Source organism: Triturus cristatus, chromosome 12 (genome assembly GCF_964204655.1).
Source record: "Triturus cristatus chromosome 12, aTriCri1.1, whole genome shotgun sequence".
NCBI lineage: Eukaryota > Metazoa > Chordata > Amphibia > Caudata > Salamandridae > Triturus > Triturus cristatus.
Window position 1 is genome coordinate 472,775,748 of NC_140595.1, and position 18,308 is coordinate 472,794,055.

General features: G+C 42.7%; 1 protein-coding gene across 1 annotated transcript in view; it reads right to left on the reverse strand.

Annotated features, from left to right (window-relative positions):
• Window positions 1-18,308, reverse strand: part of CEP89 (centrosomal protein 89) — a 1,352,699-nt gene that overhangs the window by 422,214 nt on the left and 912,177 nt on the right. The window contains exon 17 of the mRNA XM_085638793.1: window positions 14,292-14,381. Coding sequence (XP_085494919.1) covers window positions 14,292-14,381 — 90 coding nt within the window. The remainder of the gene's footprint in view (window positions 1-14,291; window positions 14,382-18,308) is intronic.

Sequence of the window (18,308 nt, forward strand, 5' to 3'; positions counted from 1 at the left end):
GTGTGGAATTAAGTGACGAAACTGAGAGAGGAGCTCTGGATCTGCATTGAAGAGCATGGAAAAAAGAAACAAAAACTGATGTCAGCATGCAAGAGTGGAGCCTACATGTGGCTCTGCATCATCACTTCTGGGGCAGTGCAAAGCCATTGTGAAGTCTAAAGGCACCACCTGTGTGGGAGCAATTGCTGTTTAAAATATAGAGTCAGCCATTACCTGGAATTATTGTAAAGCTGAGGAATCTGAGCTAAGGTACATCCATCAGAACTTCTGTTTGGATATATTATGTCCCTTCTACTACTTCTCATCAGGAATCAGGTATTTTGCTGCTTTAGTTCGAATTAGGTGCTGGTCTCAGGCATAGATTTTAGTGTGCATAATGCCTGCCCACCAGAGAAAGGGGTACCCTAGTACCTATCACACTGATTTCCTTGGGACCTGAATGCCGCAACAAAAAAACACACAAAGCCAAAATGGTACAATTCTCGTCAAATATGATAGATGAATGAGAGAAAATGGGGAATGAAAATGGGCTCTCTTTAGCAGTTCTCTGCCATACAGCCCAACTACTAGGAACAGACTGGACTACATCTTGACACTGCTACACTGATCAGCAACAGTAGTATCCCCTGACTAACAGTTATGCCCAAGGAACCTGGGTAATTCATGGAAAAATGTAACAATGGTTCCGAAGGATTAATTCACCAAAAAAACGTCATCTATTATATTATTGCAAAGAAGCACAAATTATTGTCATATAGACTCAATCAATCCTTTAGAGAATTAGACATGCAGTGTAATCATATCAACTCTGTTAAAGCAAAAGTGACATGCAATTTCCAAGAAAGTGTAGACGGCGCAGTGTTCTGTGACAAGTGAGGAAAATGAAAATTGCCTGACAGTCCCGGAGGCCTTCAGGTTAATTTGAAGGCCTTGAGTCATGCGAGAAGCCAAAACACCAGAGCCAGTTCTCGTGCAGGTCCATCACCGACATCTGCTTGTGGCAATCTTTACAGGGTTTAAACACCATTGTTTTAGGGGGGGACATGTCTCTTGGACACTGGGAAAAAAATAAAATGTACATGTACTGTCAGTGTCAAAAACTGAGAGACTCAGCTCTGGATCTGCTTCAGGCGATGTGGAAACACAGAAACTTACATTGATATGCAGAGGTGGAGATTATGTTGTGGCCCCAAAGTTACTTCCAGGACAGGATGGATCTGAAATGGAGCCGCACAATGCCATCTACCAGCATATGACAGAATTGCTAAGAAAAAAATCTTCAGATCTAGTCTGGTGCCTGGATGTTCCACAAGCTGAGGAATCTACAGTTAGAAGCATCCATCAGAATTGTAGTTTGTTTAATTTGATAAAGAGCATTGCTCGCCATGGCTCAAGGACACCATAGTGTAAGCAGCAGAGCAACAATTTAAATAATCTTTGGATGGAAGATGTCAGTCTGCATTTAACGGCTGAGTAGGCAATTAGATGCTGAGTGTAATAGCCATTTTGAAAGGTGGTAGGATGCCAGGGATTCCTGCAAGCCTATCGGACTTATGCCTGGGGAAGCCACGAACGTGGGGCCAAGTTGGACAATGACCGCCGAGAGGCCGGGCTCTGATGCACAAATCTTCTAATGAGTACCACCCACATCTATCTGCCATTTTTCTGTGTCAGAGTCCAATAACAAATATAGCTGCCAGTACTGATTATGGTGTCTACCTGGTGGATCAGAAGTGAGGGAGGATATGAGGATCGCTATATCAAAGTGGGAGAATTCCTGCCTCTGTCCGCACTTATGAATCAGGGGGCTGAAGTGTTGGTGTCAGGAGGTGAGGTCGATAGAGTGGTTGCTCTAAATAGAGGCTTATAATACTAATCAAATAAATGTGATGTCAACAGGATTCCATAACCATTCCAACACAAACAAAGCAGGGTTGAAATGCACATTGTTGTATTATAGAAATTTAAGTACTTTTCAAATAAATAACGATAAATAATCAGACCCGAAGAGGTTCATTGTATATCTTTAAGACCCAATGCATGCAGTGTATGGAGACGCGCATTCCACTATTCCACCTAATTGCTGCTAAAAGTTATGTCCTTTGCATTGCATGGAAGTGAATGAGACCAAAAGAGATTATGTCCCACGGGAGACCGTACCTGAAGGAACTTGCACGCAGCACTTTTTACAGAGCCCCTGCCCTGCTCTGGACGCACCCAGCACTTTGTGGCAGGTCCCTGGAGGGACGTTAAAGCACCGGCGGCGGTCCCGCTACGCGGGAGACCGTACCTGAAGGAACTTGCACGCAGCACTTTTTACAGAGCCCCTGCCCTGCTCTGGACGCACCCAGCACTTTGTGGCCGGTCCCTGGAGGGACGCTAAAGCACCGGCGGCGGTCCCACTATGCAGGACGCGCGCGGGCGCGCCCGGGCGAAGACCTGGCCAAGACGGGCCAGTCTTAGCCCATCCTAGACCGATCAAGGCCGGGCCGGGCCACATCTCTTATTCTTCCACCATTTGTAAGGTACTGTTCCTAGTGTTTGCCTAGAAAACCCATGCTTTAGGGCAAGCTCAGAACAATATTGTAGAGTTATTATTGGCGAAATACATAATTGAACTTATACCTCCACGCGCCGCTCTCTCCTGAGGCGGGATGGAACCAAGTGCGAAGTAAGATTCTGTACGCTGAATTGATCGCCACCACATGATCATTGGTTTATGTACATTTATCTTAAGGGTGCATACATAATTTATTAATCCCTTATTTCTTTTTTTTGTTTAACTTGCCTTATTTTGAATTGTATTGTTTTTGATTTGTTATCTATTTAATTGAACATGGGTAAAAGAAAACTGGCGACTAATCAGAACAAAACATCAGTTACGTCAGGAGAACACCCACGCCAGTCATTACTAAACTATTTAACAGGCGCGGTGGGGGCTATCGAATGCCGGATAATAACTGTAGAAGAGACTTTGAATCCAGCTATGGAGGGGGGCGTAATAAGGGATATTAATCCCTCGAGTCCAATAAATCGGGGAAGTGTTTCCATTTTAAATGGGTGTGTGGTAAATATCTCTGATCAAATTATTGATGGTGAACAAAGCAGTGAACATGATCATGAAATACAACCTCCGACCAAGCGCCCCAGAAATCCCAACACATGTCCTTCCATTCCTGAGACATCACGTTCAAAACAAGGTAAACCCTCACCGAAATTATGTAAAACGGCCTTCACAAAAGCAAAGTCCCAGAATCCCGAAAATTGGGAAAAATCATTACTCAGCTCTAATGTGAATATACAGAGCGAGGTGGGCAAGCTAAAAGACAAACTGGAGGACCTGGAAACATATATTAGAGATAGTATAAGTAATCTGATGTCGAGATTTGGGCATGTGGAAGAAAATTTGATCAAATGTTTGGACAAATTGGAGTTTTTGGGGCAGGGGTGCGTTTCTACCCATAAAAGTTCGTCGGGTAAGGCAGTTAATAGAACGAGAACTGCTATAAGTACCTCTGCCCTAGGTATCGCTAATGACATAGGATCAGGTATACATAACATACCGCATCATCCCCCCATCACAAATATACGAACTTCCCGGCCTGTCATACCACCAGTTAATACCATGCCTATATGTAATACTATTACTAATAATTCCAATACTCCACATGAAGGAAAGAAGGAACAGCATATGACATATCTCGACCTACCTCCAGCTGCCACGCCTTATATTGTGGTGTTGGCAAATGTCCCTATATTAAATCAGGGGCCAGAAGAGTCACTGGAAACATTAAAAAAATAGGTCACTCCATTGGCTCGGCATTAGAACAGGCCTTGCGGGGAGCTATTCCACGAATTTAAAATGGCAAGGAGAATAGGGTGGGTTGCTAAAGGACGGAAGACATTCTCAGGGGATTGTGTAGTCTTGACTTTTAGGACCCCAGGTTTAGTAAATTTGATTATGAGTAGAATGGGTAACCACACTACACTTGTACAAGGTATTAATGTGCTCCCATTAGGCTTTTTTTTACCAACCGCCATATAGTTGTCGAGTAAGGTCAGATGGGGAATCCCTCATGGCAGACCCATGTAATCTTTTTAATATTCAAACATGCAACCGCTTTGATGTATTCAACAATCTTGAGGCAGTAGACTGACTGAGACAGGAGGTATCCTCCCAGGTAACAATATCTAGAAATATCGAAAACAGAGCAAGCTTGGGTATGTTAATAACTGTCCCTAATATTGAAATGAACGATACACAAGGAAAGGACACAACGGGATATATACAGGCAAGTGCGGGACTAGTAACACAAATCCCGGTCGTGACAACTTTACTTTCCCCTGTACAAACAGGGATTATTTATCTGCAGGGAGAGCAGGGCCAGGATGGGAGGAGGGGTACAGACAGGTGAGATAAATGCCAGTTCCTATTTTGGAACGTGGCTGGTTTAAAAAGCAAGACATCCATAAATATATGGTTGGACTTTGTGTCTAAATTTGAGATTATAAGCCTCCAAGAAACTTGGGCTTTGGAACCAATCCACATAAATGGTTTCAAAACGTTCCATACTCCTGCAATTAGATCCCATCATGGTAGAGCCAAAGGAGGGTTATGCACTTATACCTCTAATCACATAAACTTGAGGAAAGCTGAATTAACTACAAGTAATAGGTACTACCAACTTATAACCTTACAAGCTGATTTAGGTACACAAGTGATTATATTAAACTTTTACAATAACATCCCAACTGATTTGATTGAGACTACATTGTGCAAATTAATTGGTGAGATGAACAATCTACTCCTTCACTCGATTAATGAATCTATTCTTATATGGGGTGGCGACTTTAACTCCCCGATCTTCCAAAGTGATGCTAAGGGGGTATGTGGATTAACACTTGGAAGAGATATTACTTTGTCTCATTTTCCACACTCACCTCTAGGAGACCTACTAAACGAGATCATTTTTTCATACGATATGGGCTTTGCAAACAACCTATGCTCACCGATGGTCCCTTTTTCTTCAACATTTAATGGACGAGGTTCATTTACTACAATTTATTTCATATTGGTAACATGCAGGCACTCCACACGTGTTAAAGCATTTACTACACATGACATGGCCCTAAGTGACCATTACCCACAGAGTATCAATATTGCAGTTTGGAAACAAGATTCCCATTCGAAATGCAACCCTAACCAGTTGCTGAGGAATATTACATTAACTAGACAAAATGGGTATGCACCAAAGTGGGAGAAACTCAATATAGAAGATTTTGTCACAAATATTGTCTCGAAATGTAAAAATATGTTTTACTCTTGTCTGGACGCGCCTTTGCTAGCTCTGTCTGCCAGCATCTTCACAGGGGACTCCAAGTCCCACAGACCTTCACTCCCTGGAGGGAGGAGACACTATCATTCTCGCGCTCAAAACGTGCCTCAGAACTCCGCGGCGCGGGACGTGCGCGGACCGTGCCCGGGCAAAGCCCGGGCCAAGGGCGGGCCCGTCCTTGCCCGTCATTGTCCGGAGGTGGCTGGGCTGGGCTAACTCTCTTATTTCCACATGCCAGTAAGTCGAGGATATGTAAGAGATAACTGTGATTACATGATTGCCTTGCTAAAAAACATCGAGTGACAAAGGAATTCTTTTTCGAATTCTTAAGGGGCTTAAAGAATCAAACTGTATTGTCATCTTGTTTTTGCATCTTTGGCTCATCGCATATTTTTGGTGTCATAATGGGGAAGCGGAAAATCATGGAGGGGGATGGGGGTGGAAATGGCTCTAACACCTCTGTGGGGAAGACAAAAAAGGCTAGAAAGACCCCCAAAAATGCTGCTGACAATTGTGTTATGGATCGGATAGACACTCTTGTGAGAGAATGTGAGGATCTCCTGACTGATAAGCCCTCTGCTCCCTCTATAATAGTAGCTAACACAAAAGCTGGCTCGTCACCTATCATACCATCAATGTTTAAAAAATATTCATGCAACCCCGACGAGCAATTACTTAAGTCTTTGGGCCACAAACAATCTGCAGCTATTGCTCCAGATTCACAGGATGATCCTTTAAGTCTAATCATGAGCCAATCAGGCATTCAAATTCCCTGTTCAAACAGGTTTCAAATCTTAGCAGATTTTCCCACTATAACTCCGGTGGAAATTACGGCTTCCATCTTGCCTTCCCAAATCCATCTGAATGGGAGCTGCTCCTGCAAATGTTCTGATAACAACCTGATTAAAATTGTCCAGTCCCTTAAGGCTGAAGTTGAGTCCTTAAAAAATATGATCATAGGACTCAACTCTTTAGTTAGGTCTCTCCCACCGGCTTATCATTCAAATCAGCATCTGATCACCCCGTAGTGCCCTCCTAGCATAATATCTAGCACTGGTAAAGAGAGTGAAGGGCTAGGAATGGCACAGGTCAACGCGCCTCATCGCGTGCATGAAAATAAACGTAATGCTCACAAGACACCTCAAGCTTTTTGTACTAATAACCCTTCGGAGAATAATTGTCAAGTCAATAAACATTCTATCTTTAGGAGTACTATGCCATTACCTGACCCTCAAATTCATCCAAGATCACGGGATCCAATGACTTTTCTACCTCCTCCTAACCATAGGGATCAAACAAAAGCATTCCATTCTGTCTTTATGGTTAATGTCCCTAAACTTAACTCCATCCATTGTGTCGAGAGCAAAGAATCGTTAGTGAATAAGTCTATCCATTGGCTAAGACATGTCAGAGGTTGTCGCTCCATCATACGGGAGGACATATTAAGAGCAAGCAGGCGTCCATCAGCAAATGGGGTGCATGATAATATCGAAATAACTCTGACAAACGTAGCTTTGGCAGATAATTTGATTGTGCTGGAGTATCGTACGTCTTCCCCTGAGTCATCAAAAAAAAGATTAGGCGTTGTCCACCTATAGTTGAGAATAGAGTTGTCTCCCAACAAGAACCTTTAGTGTGTGACCCTCCCTCACCATTGACTGAAATTGACTGACTACCTAACAACCCTGCCCAGATCGTAAGGCAGAACGCATACTCTTTTAAGGATAAAGCTTTCTTGCCTAGTCCCTCTCATTTCTCCTCGCATCGGACACCGCATATGGCTATTTCTCGAAGCCATAGCACACCATTTACTGTTGACCTGGGAGGAAGGGGATGCGAAGGGCCCATTTCTAATTCACATCCTCCAAAGAACTTATCGTTGGACCTTAAATCATTAGGGGGATCCACCCCATGTGTTAACTCTCTGGTCTCCCCAAATACATCTCAGGTGGATCAGATACTCTTAGGCCATGACCAATCAAAAACGAATTCTATGATATCTACAAAGGCTATAGTCACCGACGTATCCGAATCTGAGCAGCGTAATATTCCCCTTAAGATACTCTCTTGGAACGTCGCAGGGCTCAAGAGCAAAGTCTCACTGCCCCACTGGAACAGTTTAGTTGACGATCACCACCTTTGTATATTTCAGGAAACCTGGAGTCTGATCCCACTCCATAAATCAGGCTACACCACCTTTTTCACTCCAGCGGTTCATGCTGGTAAGGGGCGTCCATCTGGTGGGCTGATTGTGTGGGTCAGTATTGACCTGGGGTGGACAGTTAAACAAAATATAGTCCCTTCCCAAGACATTTTGTGGCTCACCATAAAAGGGCCAAAGGGTGGGGAAACCCTTGAAGTTTTTAATGTCTATGGAAGAGGGATGACTGGGGGTAGAATTTCGCCTACTCTCTCACTTCTCGTGGAAAAATTAAGCAGCTGCCATGCACTTGCGAAAATTATGGTAGCAGGAGATCTCAATTGTACCTTCGAACCTTTAGGTTCGGACGACCTCTTGGGGACAACAGACGAAGACCTCCAATGGGGAATACCTCTCTTAGACCTAGTACCCATCAAGAAGTGGACCCAGGTGGCTATTCAAAATACTGTAGAATTTGGTCTGAGGGCACTGAATGGTAGAGTTCCATCTGACCCTTTAGGAGCTCATACTTATAACAGAGTAGGATCTACCTCACGTATTGATCATATCCTATTGGATATCCGCCTTTGGACTGCATCTACTGATATGGTAATTGGCTCTACAGTGGATAGTGATCATAACTCCCTGTCCTACTGTTTACAGAATTCTTGGCTATGGCCCGACCGAGTCCCAAGTACTGACCCTATTTTAGCCACCAAAGATGTTGTCCGCTCCAACTCTGGCAGGTCCTTGAAGTGGACGAAGGTTGTAGGGCAAGACCTTAAAATTTAGTCTATCTTTGAAATCCTGATGACCAGAACCAGGGAACTGGAAGTAGTTGCAAAAGACCCAGCAGTAACATCTAAGGCAACCTCTATTTATGCTGCAACCATCAGGCAGATGAGTTTGCACTTCCAGTCTGGGCAACCTTCCAATTACAAATCTAATAACAAAAAGGGACTTAATTCCTGGTTTACTAAGGGCTGCCGTTTAAAGAGGAAAGCTCTGTCCCTCGCCCTAAAAGGGAAAATTATCTCTAAAGTCAGAGAAGCCAGGAAAGAATATAACACCACTATTAAAAAAGCAAAACGCGACTGGGAGGAATCACACTGGCAGGCACTCAAAGATGCATGCAACCCAAGGGACTCCGCAACCTTTTGGAACCGGATTAAAGCTGTTGACTCTAAAGGCACTGTCCCAATATCCAACCATATCACTAGTCTAGAATGTCATGCCCACTTCTCTGGACTATACTCATGTCAGGATCCTTCAGATAACCAGCAGATCCCAGAGAGTGTATACTATCCCCACTCTGCCGAGGATGCCATACCTTTCAACATCACCGAAATTGTAGAAGCAATTAATCGCATCGTTCCTGCCAAGGCAGCAGGACCGGATGGAATTCCAGGGGATTTGCTGCCATTAGATCCAGTTAGATGGGCTAATTACATCCTGCCTCTGCTCAATTCAATTGTAAAGGGCGCACTAGTCCCAGACTCCTGGAAAGGAGCCGAAGTAGTTCCTATATACAAAAAAGGGGATAGGGAGGACCCTGCCAACTATAGGCCTATTAGCCTGATTGATGTTATCCAAAAGGTGGTTGGCAGGGTTCTCCTACACAGGATTCAGGACTGGATAGATGATGGCAACATCATCTCCCAATATCAAGCAGGGTTCAGAAGGAACACTGGGACTATTGACCAGGTGTTCCGCTTGCTCCTTATTTACTGGAAAGTGGTAGTGATTGGTAGGGGCAGTTTATATCTTGCCTTCATCGACCTTAAGACCGCGTTTAATCTGGTAGCCAGGGGGAATTTTTGGGCAGTCTTGGCAGAAATGGGCACCCCGTCACAAGTTTTGAACCTACTGATTTCTCTACACGAGGATAATTATGCTCGTGTAAGATGGGGTGCCCAGGGCCAAGTTACCGATAGGATCATAGTCAGTAGGGGGGTCCGCCAAGGGTGCGTCATGGCTCCCACCCTATTCTCATTGTATGTGAATGGGGTGGTTGACTTTTTGGGGAAAGATCCTGACGACGCACCCACTTTGGCTGGTGAAATAATCGCGACCCTCCTATTTGCCGATGACACATTGATCATCTCCAAAACTCCAGCTGGTCTCCAGAAGTTGTTAGACCGATTCCATCTTTTTTCTACAAACCGTGGTTTGAAGATAAACACTGCAAAAACGAAGTTTATGGCCTTTAATTCCTGTAAACACCTTAGAACTAGCCTCACTCTAGATGGAATCCAGCTAGTGAGAGTCAAAACCTTCGACTATTTGGGGGTTAGACTCTCTGACAAGATGAATTGGAGATTTCATCTGGATAAAATGCTACTAAATCATAAGCGAGTGGCAGGAGCTATCAGGAAAGCACAAAGCCTATCATTAAGTAAACCGGTCGCTCCTGCCCTAGCAGTCTATGAGAGCAAAGCAGTGAGCTCGGCCCTATATGGTGCGGAGCTCTGGGGCTTTGATAATACAGATGATATTTCTAAATCCGAACATAAATTCTATAGAGAGTTAGTTTCACTCCCCACCAGCACCCCCCTGAAACCACTTTTATATGACATGGGCAGGCGTTCCTTTAGTGATATCGCCAGGTCCCGTCCCCTGTTCTTTTGGGCACGTCTCCGGCGGACACAGGAGCTTTCTGGGTATGCAGCTGCACTTTCAGAGGTACTGTCACTGGATATGGGCAACAAAGTTAAATGGTTGGCGAATCTCAAGAAATTGCTGACTGATTTAGGGCTGTCCGGGGCATGGGCAAGCCAGATCCCTCCCTCAAAAGAGGATCTAAAATTGCTTTATTGGAACTGGGTAGCTGAATGGGAATTGAGAACCCTCCATCTGGGGAAACTAACTGAGGAGTACTTTTTACACAAGCAATATAGCTGTCTTGAACCATACATGGACTTCATCCAAGTGCCAAGAGACAGAACTTTGTATACATAGCTAAATGGAATACGTCAAAATCCCCCTCGCAATCATGCCCATGCTGCCCTGCCCCGGAGGAAAGTATTGCCCATTTCCTCTTTGCCTGCCCTGCATATAAATTGGCAAGGGCCAGATGGTTAAAACCAGTTTGCAGAAACCTTGGGACAACTAAGCATTTGGTCGCCCTCCGAATTTTAAAAACAGACGGTACTCCATCGCTGGTCTGTGGGGTGGCCAAGTTCTTAGGCTGTGCATGGAATAAACGCCAAAACAAAACCATTAAAAAAAGTTCTGCGAAGTGATTTTGTTTTATCCCTAAACTGGAATTATTAGTATGTGCTGTTTTACTACTTTGTGATGCAATGCTTACAGATGAAGTAATTGGCTAATAATTTTAAACTTACACTTAATTTCTTTTCCTTCGATACAATTGTTGTGTTTTATGTTCAAAGATGCAGAATGAACTTTTTTTTAAATTACATCTAATGAACAAATTAACTTTTACATTTTTTTAAATTCTTAAATGTTATACTAATGGCAACAAGAAGGAGAATGATCTACTTATATCTGGATGCTTTGCTATTCAACAAGCCAGATGAATGTATGTAGCTATCTCATGTATTGCCTACTAGGATTTACGACAGCACAATGCACTTTATGCTTTTTACATGATGCAGGTTTTGTTGCCTATTATGTCCAGTGCATTAAACCGGGGCATTTAATAATACCCTGCACTGCCCACATTCATTCTAGACCATGTAGTTACCTTATGTATTCTTTACAGGGACATGTGATAGCACAACGCACTTCCTGTATCTACACGATATAGGGTACCCCGACTAATTTGCACTGTACCCCATATTGGGATATGCACTAGCACTTTTTGTCTATAAAAGTTATAGGCTATTTTGCATATTACCACTATACATCATCCAAACCTGTACTGTATTTTGCTCTATTTTATGGAGTATGATTTTATGCTGTTTTAAATCCGCCCTTATATCTTCCTTCTCTTTTTAAATTCTGATGATTGTCTTGTTTTTTAGAATGCTTTTATGGTGGTATATTTTGCACCGAATAAAGCTTGCTTTGACTTGACTTGACTTGTCTAGATGAGAAGTCTACTGACCAGGAAATCATTAAGAGCTTCTCGAGTATTGCCTCCCACATTAAAGATACACTGTGGGTAAAAACAAGAGGGAAGAATACACGCAACGATGGATGGTTTGATTCCCATTGTACAAAAGCCTATAGCAAACTTAAGCATGCCTTGAAAACGGGGGTAAGGAATCAGGATAATATCAGGGAAACCAGAAGGAACTATAGGAGGGTCTTAAATGCTAGGAAAAAAACTTTAAAAGAGGATGCATGGAACGCTTTGCATGAGGCATCAACTGATCGAGACCCGATAGCTTTCTGGAAAGCAGTAAATACCCCTTTTTTGGCAGAGAGTAACAAAGCTAGCATAGAGACTGCTATTACAGAACTGGAGTGGATCTCACATTATTCCAACTTGTACAATAATGTCATTGGAGATGGCAATGAGACCCCGGTAATTGGTGAGGAAATGGAGCCCCCCCTGACATTTCTAAAGCTACCTCTGGTTTTTACTCTGAATGAGGTTAATAAGGCCATAAATACAAGCGTGGGCGGAAAAGCGCCAGGGCCAGATGGTATTCCAGTTGATCTATTTAAATCCAATCTGGCCCTGTGGGGGCCGATTTTAATGCAAGTTTTTAATGCGTGTTGTTCAGAAGGATTTTTAACAACCTGGTATGATTCCATTATCGTTCCAATTTCTAAAAAAGGCGATAGGCTGAGTCCAGCCTGTTATCGCCCAATTTCATTATTGGATTCCACAGTGAAGATATTGGGTCGGGTAATTTTAGAGAGAATACAGGCTTGGACGGATGAACAAAGTATTATAAGTGATCTACAATACGGTTTTCGTCAAGGCTTAGGGACCATTGAGCAGGGATTAAATTTACATATTTTAATTGATAAATATACAAAGGCAAAGGGAGGAAGATTGTTTTTAACTTTTGTTGACCTAACGGCTGCATTTGATTGCGTCGTGCATGAAAAGCTGTGGTCAATTTTAGGGGAGCAGGGGGTAGACCCTATTTTAATTTCCTTTTTAAGGCAACTTTACATGGGCGCAAGGGTGCGCTTTGGGCGGGACGGGGAATGTACAAAAAGTTTTAGAGTTAGGAGGGGTGTTAGGCAAGGCTGTGTCCTTGCCCCCTTCTTATTTATTATGTACATAAATAACCTAGAGACTACCCTTGTAGAGGAGTGCAGGGACTTACCATTAGTATTTAATCGTTCTATCCCTGCACTCCTCTACGCTGACGATGCTGTTCTTATGTCACGTACGCCACTTGGCCTCCAAAGGGTAGTTACTTCTTTTCATAATTTTATGTCCAAACTTGGCCTTACTATTAATTGTTCAAAAACTTTTGTTATGAATTGTGGCACCGGTTTAAATAAAAAGTGTAATACTATTTATATTAATAACAAGGCCATAGAATGCACTAAAACATTTTCTTATCTAGGGTTTAAATTCGACCAAACAGGAAGTTGGACTAGTGCAGTCAAATCTAGAAGACTCCTGTTTAGTAAGTCATTGGCGGCACTGGCAAACTTTAGTAGCAAGCTGGGAAAACGTCCTCCGAAGGAATTACTCCATATATAATGCAAAATGCATTGCGATTGCCACTTATGGGGCAGGAATTTGGGGTTTCTCCAATGTTACTACATTGCAAACGACGGAAAATATGTTTCTTAAATTTCTTTTGTCTGTACCAGACAGTACGTCTAATTCTATTTGTCATGCCGAACTTGGCTTACCGCACTTGGAAGACACGATTAAGATCCAGCCTGTCCTCCTGTGGCATAGGGTCTGGACCACAGATGAGTTGATTCTTAATCGCCACATACTGAAAGACCTTGACGGAGTAAAAAGTATAAGATGGCTAGAATACTTTAAACTATTCTTAGGTCAGATAAGCCATCAGGAATACTATTATGATCCCTGCACTTTATGTAATGTGTCTAGAAAGGACTTAAAGTCCAGTTGCATGACATTTTTAACTGAAAAGAGAATACAGAGTGAAATGGACAAAACAACAGTTCAATCCCACTATCTAACTCTGGCTTTTGAGCATATGCAGCCCTATATCTCAATGGTCAGTAGCGATTACGAAAGATTCTTGCTAACTAGATTTAGGTTAAACATCATATTTAGGTCTCTAAGTTTTCCAGAATTGAATCACTGGTCAAGAATATTATGTAAATGCCCGTGCGATGATCTCTCCGCACAATCCTCCTTACACATTTTATTTTTTTGTAAATTTTACCATAATCCTAGGAAAAGATGGATTGTACCAGTGCTTAAAATATTAGGATTGAGACAATGTCGCCCTGCATTACTAGCACTACAATTCTTGGATAGTGAATATACAATTGCTGCTATTACTGTTTTCTTAAAAAATGTTTTTAAACTGCGGAAATCAATTGTGTTTTGATATAACTGTGTTATAAATCGTGTTATTTGTCTTTCCTTCTTTTTAAATTGTATAAACTATGATATGTACTTTTATGGTATGCTTATAAAGTATCCGAATAAAGTACTTTGATGATGATTATGTCCCACACTCAACAAGTGCAACGTGTGATCTGTGTCTCACTCTTCTTTTTCACACTTCAGCTCTAGAAACTGCACATTTTGGAAGAGGGATTGGGTGGGGCATATTGTAGATACGTTTTTTTATACTCCATATTTCACATCAACATTAATCCCAGTGAATACAGAAACGTAAAAACATGAATAGGAGGAAAAAGACACTGCAAAAATCCTTGAGAAATTGTCTTACCTTGACCTTTTCTTCCAAGCGACCTAGACGTACATGTCCTCCCAGTATTTTGTTTAGAAAATTGTGTTTTTCATTCTCTAAACTTTTAGCCTGAAAAATAAAGGTAAGTGAATGAAAACGATTCTGAAATCAGTGAAACGAAATTCCAATAGCTCTAAAATTATTTTAATCCAGTTGGAGAAACCTGCACATTAGTAGCTAGTCTGAGATAAAAAGCCTAGGCACTTTTGGCCTTCGTAACAACCCATTATAACTAAAAGTCTCCTTTCGAATTGCTTACAGAAGGTTTTGCTCAAGTCCATTTGCTCTAGCTGTTAACTGGGTGGGCTGCATTTATTTTTTAAGGCGTGGTTGTCTATCTTTACAAGTAATTTCGTCAAAAAGTACAATAAGTAGTACGGAAAGAGAATACACTTTGAATCTGCTCCCTTCAGCCATTGACTTTAATGTGTTTTCATGGATTCCATCGTTTGGATGGGCTGGCCATCGAGACCATGGCATTTCATGGATGGTTACTTTGTCCAATTTGTGTTCAAATTACGTTTTCATGATGGGGCTCACGTAGTTATATTAGAGTGCAGATATAACACTACGCGTAGCTTACAAATGAAAGCCACTTTTTGCTCTTTGATTTATTTACTTTGCTGCGATAATAACATATGAATTGCTGGATTATGGCTTTTTTGTTTAGGGCGTGTGGCTGTTTGGCTGTCTTAGAGGGTCATAAAGATAGTGTATTTCACTAATCACCATTGCACACTCATTAGTTTTGTTGTCATGAGAAAGTGGTTGATTTTAGCGTTTTTTTCCAGAATGTAAACAAATGCACATGCATAAGCTTTCTGAAGGATGCAATGAAAATACTGGACCTTTGTCAAAAATATATAGTATGCAATATTTTGCTCTGAATGCATTTCAAGTTAACAATCAAGAAACAGGAAGATGGACAGAGATGCTGTTTCCAGTGTTCAGAACATTCCGTCTAGCACGCATTAACAACACAAGGTACAGAAAGCTAAAGGAAGAGGACACACAAGTTCCTTAATTCACAGTGGATGCACTTCATAGGCATATTAGCCAGAACATGAACTCAAGGCTACCTGTGTAAAAGCACGTCAAGCACTCACCTCACTCTGGTTGCATGCTTCATCTCTGGGCTCGTTCATCACTACAGAATAGGTTTGGTTAATGGAAATCTAGCTGGGGTTTCTTTGTAGCACCTCAACAGCACCTTTAGTATATGAATGTCTACTTCTGACTATTCAATAACAAATCCCGTCTGAAAGCCTTGACCTGGGAGAGGCTGTCGAGACCTTAAAAAAAATTGGATCACAGCAGGCTGATTCTTTTTATTCCTGTTTCCCTGTGGCAAGTTTAAAAAAAAGAGCGGTTGTTGGGACCATCCATGTCCTTTGGTCAACATGTTTCATGCTGCTGTGAACCCTACTGGGGCCTTCATTTGGATACTGCAAAAGGCACTAATCAGCCTTTTCTACACAGATGTGACATTGCTAGAGTGCTGCATGAGGGTTCCAAAATGAGCTCTAGGACTGTGGCAATTCAATTTGGGAAGGGTTTCCTCTTCTACGTACGGTAAACAGACTTAAATCGACATGGTAGATATGTAATGGTTATTGGCACTACTGGGTGCCACACTTGGACATTTCTGAATGCTTAAGTATCTCCTAATTCATCCAGTGAAGTCCTTGTTGCTCTCAGATCATTGGATGCACAGTCACCCGTGTGATTGTTGAGGCCTGTGACCGATGAGCACAGCAAATGTTTGCCACTTTCCGAAAGATGCATTGCACTTTCAGACTGGTCCTCATCTACCAGGCTGTCTGACATCTGGAAAGCACATACTACTCTCATGTCCATCGATCTTTCCTCACCTACATTATTTCCTTACGTCAACCTCAGGCATGGTTTTGAGTACATGTATCCTGGAACACATCTCATCAAATCATTAATCAATCATACAGTATGTAGGCCGAATATCCCAGTCGATCCAGCATGTGGGCCATCTGAGAGTCTGGTGGCTACATGACAAGCAGATCATAGACCTGCTCAGGAAGTGAACCAAACTCTATTTCTAACACAATTCAGGGTTGCTGGAGTCATTGCAGAACTTGTGGAAACATTTATTACCACGAGGACAAAAAGGGGGAGTTGCTTTACTGGCTTCCCAGGGGAAGCATGCGCTGCTTCGCCTTGGCAAAGCTATTGTTGTCGGTTTGGTGCGCGAAGGGAGACAAAACATGTGCGCGCCTGGACAGGCGATGTGCACGTGCACGTCTCGCATCATTTGAGCACAACCCTCCTGTCCCGTGCTTTCACAGTGACAGCTTGTTTACATAAGGTGTAGGCATTTAATGACTTCTCTCCACGCATACGTCGTGTGCACGCTACGGAACGCCTCCTTATATTTGCCGCGCTACAGGGCCCGGCTGTCATTCTCCCAAAGTCTGAAGCCGTGAACAGGTACGTCCTGCTTGTGATGCGTTCTCCGTTAACGGGTAGAATCTTAGAGACTTTTTGCTTTTGAAGTGGTTTCTGTACCCTTTCTTTTTCTTCCTTTTAGATTAAATCATCTCATTTGTATAAGAAATTCTAGTACACCTGATACTCTCTAAGGTATGTATTCCTAGGACTTCGTGTTTTCCAAGGGCGGGCCGGCGGGCGGGCATTCCCATCTGTTTACACAACAGGTCTAATTGTTGATGCGTGAAAGCAGGATGTCTCGTCCCCTTTATGTTTCCCCAGTAACCCCGGGGGCATTGTCACACGTATTATTTAACCTTACGGGATACTGCATAATCTTCAATGTACCATTACTTTATTATAAATGGGGCCACTCTAACTTTGTGCATGATATGTTATTATTAACGTACTATCGCAATAACAAGCTCAATCAAAAACAGGCATGCTCAAGTGGGGAGCTACGCTGTCTGTTTATCTTTACTACAGAGGAGTACTTTACAAAATACAACCGTATAATAAGGACTCTCAGACCAATCACGTCACGCATTAGCTCGTGCCAGGTGCCAGCCCATTACTTAACGCATGTTCCGGCTGCTAGACACACGGGTACCTGTAATGGAAATAAATGCCCAGTCTAGCCTAGAACATTCCTACATGATTAGGAGGCATTGCCTAATATACCGCACCAATGTGAGTCATGAGTTCTCGGTCGCCGCTCGTACTTGATTCATGTGTTGTCACTCGAGCACCAGTCAACCTGGATTCTTTGTCTGTGTCTCTGGGGGTGTAAATGGAAAAGAAATACTAAAAGGAGCAGTGTGTCACTTTATGCACCAGGCATCTGTCTCTTCCTCAAGACTGCATCAATATACGCCGTAATTTCTAGGTTCATTGTCCTGGACCTGTGAGTGGTAATACCGTAGTCTTCTCTCATACTCCACAGCTACAAGTTATTTGTCGATCTGAAGCCCTAAAATCTTGAGTGGTTTCACTGGAAGGATGCCGGCTGTCTGCATTATCAGTTTGTCTTTTTTTTTTTTAAACACGTGCCAAAGCTGGTGTCGTCATCCGCTCCTTGAGATGGCATGCAGCCATAGGGGCACCGTAAATTGAGCTCTCTGGGTGACTGAACAGTTGGTGCAGCGTTGGCAGGAAAGCCTCCTTCAGAGCCGAGCCCTGTCGCATGCTCTGCAGCAAATGCAACAGTTACGTCGCTGCCAACCTCGGGTTTCAAATTACATCGTCCCTTCCTGCACAGCAGCACGGACTCCATCCTTGCATCGAGGAAGCCGAAGCGCAGCCTGCTGTCCCAACATGACCATTTAAGATTTTGTAACTGGAGCCTTGAGAAGCCAACAGGTTCACTCTGGATGCCTAAGCCGCTCTTCCTATCAACTGCTAGTTTGTTTTGAAGAGGAATCTACGTTACCTGTTCAGTCATAGCTGAAAAACCCTCCACATTTATAAGGGATCATTTTTTATCTTCAATCAGAAGAAACTCTCTGGTGCAGATCGTTTAGTTTTCCTTAGTTTTTG